This window comes from Indicator indicator, chromosome 8 (assembly GCF_027791375.1).
Source record: "Indicator indicator isolate 239-I01 chromosome 8, UM_Iind_1.1, whole genome shotgun sequence".
Lineage (NCBI taxonomy): Eukaryota > Metazoa > Chordata > Aves > Piciformes > Indicatoridae > Indicator > Indicator indicator.
In genome coordinates this window covers 6,139,081-6,154,278 of record NC_072017.1, presented here as the reverse complement: position 1 = coordinate 6,154,278, position 15,198 = coordinate 6,139,081, and the positions used below count along the sequence as shown (strand labels likewise).

Sequence of the window (15,198 nt, the reverse complement as noted above, 5' to 3'; positions counted from 1 at the left end):
ATGGCAGTGAAGCTGAGTCTTAAAACTGTCCAATGTAGGAGAATTCACTACCTCCCTTGGGACAGGATTGCAATGTCTAATTGATCTCATGGTGAAAAATTTTCTTCTGGATTCCAATGGAAATCTCCCCAGGACTAACTTGTGCCCATTACCCCTTGTCTTTTCCATGTGACTCCTTGTAAAGAGGGAGTCTCCATACTCCTTGTAGCTACCTTTTATGTGCTGGTACGTGGTAATAAGATCTCCCCTAAGCCTTCTCTTCTCAAGGCCGAACAAACCCAGTTCTCTAAGCCTCACATAGCAGAGCTTCCAGTCCTCTGATCATTCTCATGGTCTCTTTCCACAGCGCTGCTCTCCAGCCAGGTGGATCCTAGTCTGAGTTATGCATTCACTCCTGAGTTATGCATTCCCAGGTGCAAGCCCCTACATTTGTCCCTGCTGAACTCCATAAGCTAAAACAGAGTTGGTCGTTCCATGAAGACTTCTGAGTACCTGAGCTTCAAAGAGGCATAGCGTAACGTTGCTCCTTCAAACTCTTTCAGACTTGGGTCTGGGTTCACAGTGGCTGCATGCAGATCCTAAAGATAAAGGCAGTGCTATTAGTGTAGTATTAAGTGCTATTAATATGATACTAAGTATACCATTGTGTTATTTCTTATTTGAAAGGGAAATTAAATCCTCCCTGCAGAGAAGCGATAGTGGTTCTGGCTGAAGTTGAAAAGAGGCATGCATATATTTCTCAAGCTGCATTTCATTCAGTGCAGGCATCTTATTTGTTACATCATGGCAGTTGCCCTGCTGGTTTAGGCTGAATCCATTCCAAGTGGAAAGATCAGAAAAGGCAGCATGTTTGTGAGCTAGACATCCCTAGCAGTACCCCCGCTTGCTTTGGCCTAGGTATGAATGACATTCATGGAAAAATAAAAAAGGGAAAAAAAGAAAAAAAAAAGAAAAGAAAAGAAAAACAAAACAGCCACTGCCATGCAGAAAAACAAGGGTAATAGTATTAAAGGTTCTAAAATCTGACAATATACTTGCCTTCCAAATGTCACTATTAATCTTTCCCCCATTCAGTACAGCAAAATCACTCCATGGCTGTTTCTAGACACATAATTATTCACACAGGAAGAAGCACATTGATAAAAAAAAAAAAAAAAGGAAAGAAAGAAAAAGAAGAAGAAAAGAAAAGAAAAAAGAAAAAAAAAACACAAGACACTGTTGTTAGCATTGATATTTACAGGATGGGTTAGGGAACAGATTACCTCAAACTTCAACTAATTACTCCACTATAGCATGGCATTTGGAGGGAAGGGGAGAGGAGACATGCCTCTAACAGTTACTTACCAAAACAAATGATTGAAACAAGGAAAGTTAATATAAATTAGGAACAGACAATGAAATCATTCTTTAACTATGGTCTCACAAGCAAGCAAAATGAATCTGAATATGAATGTTGGCCACAGCTGCTACAGCCTTTGCTAAACAGCAGTTAAGGGGAAACATTAGGATTTCCATTTGCTTGGTACTTTTGTCATACACCTTAATGCTATTGGAACTAGAAATAATGAAACACAAGGATATACACAAGGGTAAGACACACACAAGGTAAAAATCAAATATTTCTAGAGAGAAAGCAAAAGAAAAGGGCAGTGAAGGAGAAGAGGATTAGTAAGGAATGCAGAGAATTTCTTTTGCTGATAGTTTTGTAAGGGCTAGCAGCTTTCTTTTTAAAAAACAGAACAAATCCAAAACAGCCTCAAAACAACCACCCATCATCTCAATGGCTATTCAAAGGTTCTCAGATTTTTCAGAGGCATTCACTGGTACAAATAAGCAAGCAGCAGTGTGTTTAGCACTACAGCAACCTGAGCTTCGTCCTTCTCTATAAAGCCTGGGAGGAGTGGCTGATGTTGCTCTTTTCTTCTTGCCCACAAAGAAATCCCACAGTCCTGAGCAAGGGCCAAGTGGGACATGTGGTTGCTGAAAGACTCAAGAGCCTTCACCAAATCAACTATTCCTGTAAATAGTAGTCCCTTCTAAGACAAACTGTCCCAGGTTGTCCAGTTCAGCCCCAAGATGAAGTGATACCTGCTCATATGGCCCAATGCATCAATTTGGAGGGTGGGACTCTCACTTCAGAAGTGTTCTCACTATATCCCCACTGGAGGAATTATTTGTGAGAAACAAATCCCAAGAGTAATTCTTCCCTAACATGCCTTTGAATTAAATGAGTTGTTAGTTTTCCCTAAGCCACTCCTCTTTCATTACTAGCTGCTCGTGGTTGTGTTACCTGCAGAAGCACTTTTAGAGGTGATTCAGGCTACAAGAAGCCACAACTACCATCACCAAATTCTACCATGATCTCAAAGAATCTCTTCCTGCAAATTAAACCCTATGGCTTTCTCTCTGCACAGGAAATGGGAAAGAGCTGGCAAAATCTTTAAAATTTGGAAGAGAATGCTACAGAAGAGAGGGAGTCACAAAGGAAGTCATCTGGCAACACAGGAGAAAAAAAAAAGCCACCTAAAACTAAGACAAATTTAATCACCTGAACAAAACCAAAATACATTTTCATGCTTTTGAGGAGAAGGAAGGAAAGGAAAGCTCCAGGTTATTTCTACTGATCATTTATTAGCATTTCTGTTAAATCTGCATGATTTCCACATGCTTAACCCCTAATTGCTTTGGATTGAGATTTACTGATTGTCTTGTGAAAGAAAAATTGCTTTTGCAGCCTGTACAAAAGTCAGACATTTCCAATTTTTTTTCCTTTTTAAAACTAATTTTTTTCCTCTTCATTTGTATGTATTACAGTATCATTCTTCCCTACCCATTTTTCTCAGGTTCTCAGTTCAGAAACAGTAAGCAACCACTGTTCTTTATGCCAAATAGCCAGAGGAAGCTACAACACAGAAGTGGCTGATTTGATCTCTTCTTTCTTGGCTGCTCTCAGCTGTGAGCCACATTCTACCAAGTGAAGCTCTGGATAGCACATAATTTAAGAGACAGGGACAAGAAATAATTAAAAAAAAAGAAAAAAAAAAGAAAAAAAAAGGAAACAAGACAAAGGGTAAAAAAAAGCATCACTCAGGGAAGAAAAGGGGGGGGGGAAGAAAAAAAAGTGTTCCTAAATGTTTATTTGACAAATTCAAAAGCCAAACCAGCTCAAACTCAGCTCAAGACTAGCACATGATGCTTCACAAACAAATATGAGAAAAGTACTTTTTATGGACTCATGGAAGCCTGCTGGGACAGATATGAAATGCTACCCATGCCAGCCTTCAATCCCAGGTTATACTCTTTCATCTGCCTAAAACCCAGCTATCCCCCAAGCTCTGCAGGAGAAAGCAATACAAATTCCAGCATGTGGGAATGAGCTAAACCAGCCCTCCCAAACCTGATTATCTTGGAGCACAGGCTCCCAGACAGCACTGAGGGAACCAGCAGTACACAGCCCACACGTGGTCCAGCTTGGAGCTGGAAGCTGTCCACCACAGTCACTGCTGCCAATGGTAGTGCCGGGGTAAAGGCGTTTGGGAGCCTCTATTCTAGCTCGAATTTCACATCTTTTGTGGAGTCTCAGCTTGACCCTATCACAGATACCCAGGTTAATCCTTCACATGGAGGAAGGGGAGCAGCACTTGAGGTAGGCTGCAGTGCAGTGAAGAGGGACTGAGACCAGCATCATCTGCAAGTGACCCGGAGATGATGAAGTGCTGGCAAATATTGATTGTGGAGAGATGGAAACCCAAAGATCCACAAGAGCTGATGCTCTTACATCTAGACTACAAATTATTTCATTACCTACCCATACCTCTTAACCCCACACTGTGATTTATTTCCCTCCTGCTGTCTGTACCAGAGTTCTGTTGAGAATTAGTTGAATCCCAGAAGGATTCTTCCCTCCATAACCTCTTAATAAAGCTCAACATTTGTGGTTCCAAGACTTTTTTTAATGGTTTCCATTATAACTCCAGCTGCATCCCTTCTTTGTAGCAGTTTCAGTACTTGGCAGTGCACAAAGTCCTGAGCCCAATTCACACTGACAATGATGAAGTTCAAAATTCAGCTAGTTCTCTATCGCTATGCTATCTTAATAACCACTCACACAAAAACAGAATCACAGAATTGTCAGGGTTGGAAGGGGCTCCAAAGGTCATCCAGTTCCAACCCTCTGCCATGGGCAGGGACACCTCACACTGTATCAGGTTGCTCAGAGTCACATCCATCCTGGCCTTAAAAACCTCCAGGGATGAGGCTTCCACCACCTCCCTGGGCAACCTGTTCCAGTGTCTCACCACCCTCATGGTGAAGAACTTTTTCTTAATATCCAGTCTGAATCTACTCACTTCTAGTTTTGCTCCATTCCCCCTAGTCCCATCACTGACACCCTAAAAAGCCCCTCCCCAGCTTTCTTGTAGGCCCCCTTCAGATACTGGAAGGCCACAATGAGGTCTCCTCAGAGCCTTCCCTACAATACCGGTATGCAAGGTGCTTATCAATGAATGCAGAAACTTTCAGGAGACAAAAGCCTCAGGCTACATAAAATAGCTACATAATATCACACAAATAAAAATGTTGGAAACTTGCTTATTTTTTGTATCATCTTTTACACTACTGTGTATGGTCTTGATGCTGCCACAGAACTGCGTATGCATGAATCTTTGCTGGATCAAATTCCTTTCTGAATTAGAACTGCCGTATGAAAACACAGGTGCTCACACACAGAATTTTAGAATGACTCCTTACATGTCTTATTTAATACATCTAAACTGTATAAAAATCTAGACTATTGTTAATTTTTACATTTTATATATTCCATGCTGCTGTTGAGAATTAATGAGCACTATTTATAATCACAAACTATTTTTCAGGGGAAAAAAATCATGGAAAGTTAAAATGCATCTGTAATGTTACCAGCAGGTCTTAAATTTTCACTGTAAAGACAATTTTAACACAGGTATAAAAGCATTTAAATTGAATGCATGCATTTCCCCACTGGAATTTACTAGCCACACTGATTTCTGGGCTTTTGTGAAAGACATCTATAACTCACAAATTAAAGCCCTGTCACCACATTTCAAAGTAAGGAAAACACTTATTAGTGAAGATATATACCTCAAGTGTAAATCACAGGAATTTATCCTGGGAGCATGTGAAGGATTTTGTATTGAGCATTTCTAGATTGCTTTTTTTTCCTGTTTTCTACCTGAATGATAACAATTGCTGGTTTTCCTCCATGAACCCTCTTATAAATCATTTCCAGCATTCTTGGTGCACAGCACATTCCAAGGGGGCTTGACTGATACAAACCATCACTCAAATGTTGTGGTCAAGTTTGCAAACTTTATGAGCAGCATTTTTGAACATGTGGGAGCAACCTTTCTAAGAGAGTGAATAAGAATGTGCATGTTTAAGCTTATAGGGGATAAAAGTTTCAGGATCAAGATGGTAATACAGATCTGAATGTCCTTAACTCCTCTTAACTTCTATTGAAGTGATTTTGGCTTATGTATCAGCAAAATCAAGAACAGAAGAAATGTCATATCTAAATACATTCTCAAAAAGCTACGTAAAACTTAAGGGTTGCCTGCTCCAAACCTCAAAGCTCATACTAAGACCTCCCTTGATTTCATAAAGCTGTGGACATTCCTCTGAAAAGTTAGTAGCAAAAAGAATTCATTTCCAAATAATTTGATCTGATGTTAGGATTTCATTCCACAGAACTCTTCCCAACACACTAAACCAAAGTGATTGCGTTCTTTTGAAGCATACTTTTGTTTTTCTACTTATATGACACCAATCAAGCCCAAGAATTGTACCTGAAAGGATTATTTTAAAAGGCAGCATATTGCTCTTTTAGGACATGTGGAGGAGAGGATGCATTTCTTTCTGTTTTCAATTAAAGACTGCCTGCAACACAGTGATCCACTTGTGCAAGTATTTCATACTGGCAGGATGTTAAGATACTTACGTTTGAGATTACTTCATGTTTATTCAACAGAAACTACCCTGTGAAGGAACTAGTGTCTCAAATGACAACTCCTATGTCCTTGTGTAACACTCCTATCAAGTAAACCAAGAATAAAGATGTAGCCAATAGACTGCTGTAATGTCCAAAAATTTGATGCATCCATATAATGCAGCAGTGCTTCAGTGCATGCTGCAGACCTGTTAGACAGGTTGTCTAATTTATCTGAGAGGGCAGATTCTACTCTACGCTACAAAGTTTAGGGTGTTTCATGAATCATAGAATGGCTTAGTTGGAAGGGGCCTTAGAGATCATCTACACCAACCTCCCCACCATAGGCAGGGACACCTCTCAACTAGATTCAGCTGCTCAAGGCCTCATCCAACCTGGTCTTGCCATTAGAAAATGCACTCAGATACTTACGATGTGTTCTCAACAAATAGCTACGCTTTGGGATATTTTCAGGCCCCAGATTCTAAAGCTCAGTTTAGCTAACAGTTCAACCTGCAAGTTCAAAAAGCTATTTCAACTTTCTTTAGAGCCCTCAAGAAGACAGAGTATGTTACCTCGGTTTCTGGAGTAGGAGATGGGGTAATGGAACCAAGTGATCCTTTCCGTGAGCCCTGGAGATCTGTTGGGATGGACACAGGACGCTGCCATTGAGTTGTTCCTGTTGGTATGTGCCAGTAATAGATTCCAGCAATGTCATTGATTTTTTTCCAGCCAGGTGGTAGATCTGGGTCTGTCTGAAATGAATGGTCACTCCATATATCTGCTGGGAACAGGGGAGGATGGGAGAAAGGAAAATGAATTGGTGTTAGTAAGACAGGAACGGGTCTGTCCCTGGTGCAGGTGATGCACAGCTGGTACTGCTGCTCACCAGCTCCTGTGAAAATAAGCATCAGAAACACACCCTCAATTACTGAGGTTCCAAGTAAGGTGACAAAGCCTGGTTTGACCTGACCTATAAAGTGAAAGGAAAAATACACCACTTTCCAAAGAGCTGCTCTAATATGGCAGCTATCTCATCTCATCAGATAAATGAGCTCTTCTAATGAAGTTTAGCTTCAAGTACATTAAATCACAGCATATAAAGAAATATTTGGTGTTATGGTGCACTCCATCCTCTTCATCACAGCACCTTCCTTTCTCAATGCATGGTAGCAGAGGATATATTTCTGCTGATCAAAGTCAGCTTATCAAAACCAAAAAACTTCCCACACCAACCAACCAACCAACCCACACTGGGTTTACTTAAAACATCTAAAAGATTGATTGCTCAAAATCATGGGAACAAAAGAACTGAGCAACCATTTTGCACACGTCTGATTGTCACAAACAAACATACTATTTTCAGCTGGCTTTATAATGAGGTAGGAAAACCAGATAATAAACCTCATCCACAGTGCCAACACAGAGAAGAAACACTGGTTTTACTGACACCGCCTTAAGAAGACACTAGCAACTCATATTGCAATCAGAGACATTCCCAGATTTAGCTGGGATTATCAGAGACATCACCAGTGGAGAGCACACGGTGCTTTAGAAAGGCAGGAGCATCACCTGTGCACAAACCAGCTGCACCCCAGAAGGGGCAGGCACCTTCTGCTGGATAATGCTTTCCAGAGGCTGGGACGGGAGCCAGAGCTCTTCTAAACTTCCCAGCTGAACTGCTTTAGTCATGTCATTATGGTATGTGCTACTAGCCAGCAGCTATAGTCTACTCCAAGGACCATCAAGCTGCAGGGAGAAACATATTCTGGCCTGATGTTTCTAGCAGCACTCAAGAAGACATGATGAAGGCTGACAGCAGCTCAGCAAACCAAGTTAGCAAGCTAAAAAAGGCAGAATAAAGGAAGCATCACAAGCTGTGCCTCATCTAGTTCAGTAACTTGTTTCCAGCCTTCAAAGATAGCCCTCAAAACATCTTAAGTGGACAACAGATGTTATATGTAGACAACAATGGACAACCTGTTGTTGTATTGCCCTTCTTGATCTCTTTTTTGAATTAAAAGTTTGTTGTAGTCTATCCTCAAGCCTTTTACTAGGTGTTTTATCATGATTGCTTATTTCTGCATCTCTCTCATTTTCTCATTGCTCCCCACATTTCTGCACACACACACACACACACACACACACAAACGGCACAACAGCTTGAAGTAACTCTTACGTTCCATGACTCAAATCAGACTATTTCTTCCCCAGAGCAACTTAAAGAGTTCTTAAGTTATTGATTCACCACTTCAGGACTAATCTGAGCAAGTTCTGCAGAAGAAAAACTAGACAGTATCATTACACTCATACACAGTAATGAGCCTCACCCAATATCTGAAATCAGCAAACTTCACATAAACAGTTCCAGGAACTCTGAAATGTTCTGAACACCCACTTCTAAATGTCCCCTGTTGTAGCCTCTACTGTATTCACGTATTCCTGACTCCAAATTCTTACACATTTCAACTTGGGGTCCCACCCTTTCAACCTACTCATCTTCAATCTTGCCATTTTTGTTTTCCAACCAAACAACTCAGCTGCCACTCTTCTCAGTCATATAAAAGGCAAATAAAAGCAAAACTTCAAATAATTTCACCACATCATGCAAAAACTGATGATCAAAGATCAAATACTGAAGTATCACACTCCAACATGCATGGCAACATCTGCAAGTCCAGACAGACATGGGTAAGTTTAAATTAACTGCTTCATAAAACTCCAAAATACAATAATGACAGTGTTCATAAAACTTACATATTGGGTCTTTAATGCACACTGGGATAGGAAAACACTAAGCCTTTATTAGGCAGAGAGGCAAAGCTCAATGTCCAAATGGAGACCAGTGAGAAGTGGCATCCCTCAAGGATCCACACTGGGACCAGTGCTGTTTAACATCTTTGTCAGCAACATGGACAGTGGGACTGAGGCACCCTCAGCAAGTTTGGGGTGACACCAAGCTTGTGGTCAAGTTCACATCCTGGGGGGTGAAAGGATGGGATCCAGAGGGACTTGGACAGGCTTGAGAGGGGGGGTCCAAGCCAATCTCATGAAGTTCAACAAGGCCAAGGTAGTTCAGCCTTGAGAAGAGAAGGCTCTGGGGAGACCTTAAAGCAGCCTTCCAGTACCTGAAGGGGAGCTCCAAAAAAGCTGGGAAGGGACTTTGTACAAAGGGCTGTAGTGATAGGATGAAGGGGAGTGGATTTAAGCTTGAGGAGGGCAGATTTAGACTGCAGATTAGGAAGAAATTCCTTACAGTGAGGGTGGTGAGACACTGGAACAGGTTGCCCATGGAAGTTGTGGATTCCCCCTCTGGGGAAGTGTTCAAGGCTGGATGAGGCCTTCAGCAGCTTGGGCTAGTGGGAGGTGTCTCTGTCCCTGTCCATGGCAGGGTGGTTGGAACTCAGCCATCTTTAAGGTCCCTTCAAACCCAAACCATTCTAGAATTCTAGAGTACAGTGGCAGAATCACCTCTCTTGAGCTGCTGACCACACTTCTCTTGATGCAGCCCAGGATGTGATTTGCCTTCCAGGCTGCAGGCATCCAGTTCCATCCAGGCTGATTGCTGTCGTAACAAAGGCAGGATGGAAGAAAATTGGCCTTGAGCAGCCTGGGCTAGTGGGAAAGTGTCTCTGCCCATGGCAGGGGGGTTGGAACTAGATGATCTTCAAGGTCCTTTCCAATCCAAACCATTCTATGAATCTACGACTGCAGGTTCACACAATTCATTAAACAACCATATCTCAACATTGCCAGGCCATGAAATGTTACTCTTGTCAATTTAAGAGAGTCACTGCTTCTGCCCTTGCTATACACATATGTGTATGTGTACACAGGTATTCAAACATGCAGTCAGCTAGCTCTGGCCGCACTAAATTACTCCTTTCCAACCATTCAACCAAAGAGGCAGAGGAAGCAGAGATGCAGAGGGAAGAGCACTCTTATTTATTGTTGTAATGACATGCAGTACCTGAAAGACCTAAACAGAAAAGACCTTGTAGTAAAAGCAGACAAAGCTCATGGCAGAAAGAAAACTGTTAACCAGAGACTTAAACCAACAGCATTTCTGCAACATTTATTTAGAAGAGAAGAAATTATCCTGTATGTGAGTGAATACTTGCAAGGAAATCTCATGAAACGGCTGGGAGCACTCTAGGATAAGAAAATATCGACTAGGTGAGTAATATTAATTTACTTGGAAAACTTTTCAATTAATAAGAATAAATACACCAAAATATGTCTGCATGTGCTTAGAGAATAAATAGCAATTAAATTTCAGTTGGTTGTGGGTTTCAGGGTTTGTTGTTTTTTTTTTCAATTAATGTAGCTCAGGGCTTTCAAAGAGCTGCATTTTCCACACAACTACTATGATTTATGTCTGTGTGTGACATGCATACTGCTGTTGTCTGGGTACTGACCTCGGACCATCTGATAAGCATGGCTGAACAGGCTCACACTCAGACACTGCTCCTCATGTCAGCTGTGCAAACCTACTTGAAAAAAAAATGAAATGTGTGTTCCCCCCCAGCCCACTGGCAAACACACCTCAGGATGGGGCAGAATGGCAGGGAGAACCTTTTCACAGGCTGTGCTTTCCTACCAGCACAAACTGCTGTCTGCTCTGACAGACACAAGCACTCAGTCTGCAAGTCAAAGGCAAGGAACCATCACAGGAGACGCCAGTACAAGAAAGATAAAAAAAGAGTAAGAGTCAACATACAAAAGCTGACAGGACAGATGAACGTGCTTGAGGCATCAGGGACCTCCTACGGGGCACCAATGCTTTTTCTTTATTTGAATACAGAACTACAGGTAGTAAAATAATTTCCCTCTGAATCTGAAAGCCTCTGCCCAATGGCATGACACTGAGTCAAAGCATCTAATTTTTGCTGCACAGGTCAGTGTAAGAGCAGTCCCTTATGAGGGCAGTACTTGGTGCCCACAAGTAAATGAAGGCATCATGCTGATATATTCTGTTACATTCAGGCCTTCCCTATCCCAGTCTTCTTGTAGAAGACAAAGTGGCAACCACAAGACAGGGGAGAAAAGAAGCAGATATGCTGTGTATCAATCCAGTTCTCTTGACCTAGCATCAAACAACTTGCATGAAACAAACTCAAGGAAATAGAACTGAGCACTTGGGACTTCGTCTGAAACCTGGAACTCCTCCTCTTCTGTCTGCAAGGTTACATAGAAACATTGCATGGAAATAGTTCCTTCTGTCTGTGCATGTCTAAGTCCCTCGTGCTTCCTCAGTGGCTGATGATTTACAGTGATCAGGAACTGTTCATAGAATCATTTACCAATCTCCATTCAACTGAGACCTCCCTGGTTAACCAGGACTGCTGATAAATGATGGAAAGTAGCTTGGTGAGTACCTCTGCCAGACTCCGTCAGTACCCTTGGGTGGATCCCATCCAGCCTCACAGACTTGTGTGGGTCCAGTTGGCATAGCAGGTCAGTAACCATTTCCTCTTGGATTGTGGGGGTTTCATTCTGCTTCCTGTCCCTGTCTTTCATCTCAGGGGGCTGAGTACCCAGGATATAAACTAGTTCTACTACTGAAGGCTGAGGCATTAAGTACCTGTACCTCAGCCTTTTCCTCATCCACGTTCACTGTTTCATATTATCTGTATAACCTCTCTCTACAGCAAGAAAAAGTCCAGTTCTGATCTGCAGAAAGACTGTTTTAAGATATAACAGACTCAAAACTCTGCATGGGAACAAGCTGTATCTTCACCCAGGTGTCATGCAGACTCACACAGCACTGCAGACCTTTGAAAGCTGTCTCTTCTTCTGGAGAAAGACTTCACTGAACAGGATGGCTCCACTGCCTACCTACACACTCTTGAGATGAAGTCCAAAGCTGGCTGTCAACACAGGAGACTGGGCAGTCAGCTGGGTGCTGATCCTTCACCTCATTTTGTACCCCTGTCCAAAGACAGGGTGCACAAGAACCAGCACTAGTGAGGAGGGCCAGGTCTCCTTCCAGACCTCCCCATCAGGGCTATGCCAGTAAGTCCTCATCAGCAAGCTGCTACCTGGAAATCTGCCTAGGAGAAGCGTGAGCTGTCACTACCTGACTTCTGAAACGCAGTGCTGCCAGCCTAAAGGTCAACACAGTTAGACGTTCACAGCTGGTCTTCTTCAGGCAGATTCTTGTGAAAGGACAGGTTGCAAGGAGAGGGCAGACATTTTTCAACTGGAGTTCTGTCTCACTAAAGATAGATGATTAAAGCCTTGTCCATACCAAGGAAAGATCCCCACACTGGCTACTCATATGGATGTTGTTATGGAATAAGCAGAGGCCAATCCTGGCAAAACACCCACAGCAGCAGAAGAGATGCAGTAGAGGATTCTGAGGACTAAAATAGAGGTTTATGTTCTTCAGAGAAGAAATTAACTTCATCTGAGGAAAACTAGAAACACATGGACTGGACTTCATAGGGTTTTCCTGTGTCCATGCTCTTCCTTCAAGAGGACCTGACCAGTCCCTAATAAACCCCTCTGCTCCTTGCACAGAGTTGGTGCCATAGTCCCTTCTTACAGGGCCCAACATGACCAGGCACAGGGCTACTCCCCAAAAACCTTTGCCATTGATCTCTGCAGAACTCAGAATAATCTGCTTGCTGCATCCCACCACGCAGCCTCAGCTCCATCTCTTCAGAGACTCAGCAACAGTGATCACAGGAAGGATTTTAAAAGAATGGGAAAATGATGAAAAAAATGAAATAATTAGAAGTGGAGCCCAAGGGGAGGGCAGTGCCTATAAAGCCTTACCATTCCCTTTTAAAACTCAATAGAGAGATTATGTTAAGCCATTTCTCTTTAAAAATTAAAAATACAGAGAAAGAACTAACACACAAAAAGCCACTAAGGCTTCAAAAAAGTACCAAAGCAAGATTTTTTTTCTTAAGTTATAAATAGTTGCTTCCATTTTTAATAAATGTACAGAGGAGTAAAACAATCTGAAGAGATTCCCACTCGCTGAAATTGTCTGGCCAGGTTTCACTCAGAAAAAAATGCTTCTATCTGATTTTTTTTTTGCCTGAAAGAGAAACTGTAGTAGAAAGAAAAATAAATCATATGCAACCTTCTTCCCAGTATGGTTATAATTGAGGAGAGCAATTAAAACTTCAAAGATAACAGAAAAAATAAAGTCTGCTGCAGAAAATGGAACTATTAATTTGTTCTTTTGAAACATCCAGCAACAGAGATGCCTAATGAATCTATGATTTCATGTAACTCCACAAACCCAGAAACAGACCCTTTGAACTGGTAATTCTGGCTAGGAGAGCTTTGGGAACACGTTTTGCATTCTAAGGAAGATACTAGAGCCCATATAATGTAATCTATTGCTGTTTGTAATTCCCTTTTCCAAATGTCAGCCTCTGCCAACTATCTGATACAGAGCACTGATAAATTCCATGCTGTAGTTACAGTTCAGATACCTTAGGTGTAATGATTAGAGATTTTAGCATTTGTCTTTTTTTTATTTCTCGGTAAAATTAGTTTACTCTGAGGTTGATCTAGGAAACAGTGTTACAATGTTGAAACTGTGGGGTCATCAGCCTTGAGAAGGCTCTGGGGAGACCTTAAAGCAGCCTTCCAGTACCTGAAGGGGAGCTCCAAAAAAGCTGGGAAGGGACTTTTTACAAAGGGCTGTAGTGATAGGATGAAGGGGAGTGGATTTAAGCTTGAGGAGGGCAGATTTAGACTGCAGATTAGGAAGAAATTCCTTACAGTGAGGGTGGTGAGACACTGGAACAGGTTGCCCATGGAAGTTGTGGATTCCCACTCTGGGGAAGTGTTCAAGGCTGGATGAGGCCTTCAGCAGCTTGGGCTAGTGGGAGGTGTCTCTGTCCCTGTCCATGGCAGGGTGGTTGGAACTCAGTCATCTTTAAGGTCCCTTCAAACCCAAACCATTCTAGAATTCTAGAGTACAGTGGCAGAATCCCCTCTCTTGAACTGCTGACCACACTTCTCTTGATGCAGGATGTGATTTGCCTTCCAGGCTGCAAGCATCCAGTTCCATCCAGGCTGATTGCTGTCGTAACAAAGGCAGGATGGAAGAATATTGGCAAGATGCTCAATTTCCTATCCAGACTAAATTCTGTTACCAAGCAAACTGGTTTTTTTCCAGCATCTATCAGCATAAACCAAACCAAATACTGCACTCAAAAATGTCATAAGTTGGTTTAACACCACTCTGGTACTAAATCTGTCTGCATGACATCCCTTACTGAAGGCAAGGCAGTGGAAGATGACTAGTGTATGTATGCATGTATGTAATGTGTACTTACACATCACTTAGGACTAGAATAAAAAGATCACATTATGCGATAGAATGAAAAACTAGTAATTGACAGGCCAAGGAAAAATGCACCAGCAATGAAACTGTACAGCAGCATAAACCATCATTTAGAATAGACTGTAATAAACAAACTTTCTGCTTTCATTTAGCTGAACTAACAAAAATTGACAAAAATCAGCCAGCAGGTGTTATCTGTACTTCAAGAGAACTTGGTGGTGATGATAAGCAAGATGCTGAGAGAGGAAACCAAAGAGTCAGCATCTCCTTACTTATACCTGCATGCTTGAGGGAACTAGAGCTTCAAATGTGGCTCACCAAGGGCCAAGCAAACCAACTATCTGAACAAAAGAGTCCTAAGAAAGACAACAATTATAAAGCAATACATTTTGCATTGAACTGGGAGGTGTACTTGGAAAAGCAGACGTGGATTTTGGTTGCCTGGTTCACTTCTTCAGGTGAAAATAAATCCCAGCAACTAACATGGCTAGGGCATGACGTTATAGCCAAGAACAGTACTCTGGAATAAGAGGAACCACAGTCCCAAAGTGCTCAAGGTTGGCAGCATATATAACAAGAGACTGTAGAAGTGCTGTACAGAGCCACCAGACTCCTGGCAATTCTGTACCTGATGCACCGTAACAGCACCAGTTCCAGGACACTTAGCTGTGTTATTTCATGAGTTAAAAAGCACTTTCTTGGGCAGTTGAGAGAGAACAGTAAGGCAGAATCATAGCAAGATAGAAAATCTAGTCAGAGGAACCTGAAAGGTATAACTGCACCATTAAAGGGACATATGAGATACGTGTTTTGCTTTTTTAAGGGATTCATTTCCACATACGGGGCTCATTTCGCCTGCTTGGAAGCAGCAGCAGGTGCAAATGCAGTCTCCAGCTGATGCAAATCCAGCTCTGCAGGAGTCAGA

General features: G+C 42.0%; 1 protein-coding gene across 7 annotated transcripts in view; it reads right to left on the bottom strand.

Annotated features, from left to right (window-relative positions):
- Nucleotides 1-15,198, bottom strand: part of APBB2 (amyloid beta precursor protein binding family B member 2) — a 107,741-nt gene that overhangs the window by 66,970 nt on the left and 25,573 nt on the right. For 2 of the 7 annotated variants that reach the window (XM_054382861.1, XM_054382859.1), the window contains exons 3-5: nt 6,538-6,746; nt 1,039-1,101; nt 493-578 (exon numbers count right to left, since the gene is read on the bottom strand). In XM_054382861.1, the coding sequence (XP_054238836.1) occupies nt 493-578; nt 1,039-1,101; nt 6,538-6,746 (358 nt within the window). The remainder of the gene's footprint in view (nt 1-492; nt 579-1,038; nt 1,102-6,537; nt 6,747-15,198) is intronic. The other 5 variants (XM_054382858.1, XM_054382857.1, XM_054382862.1 and 2 more) reach the window with 3 other exon arrangements.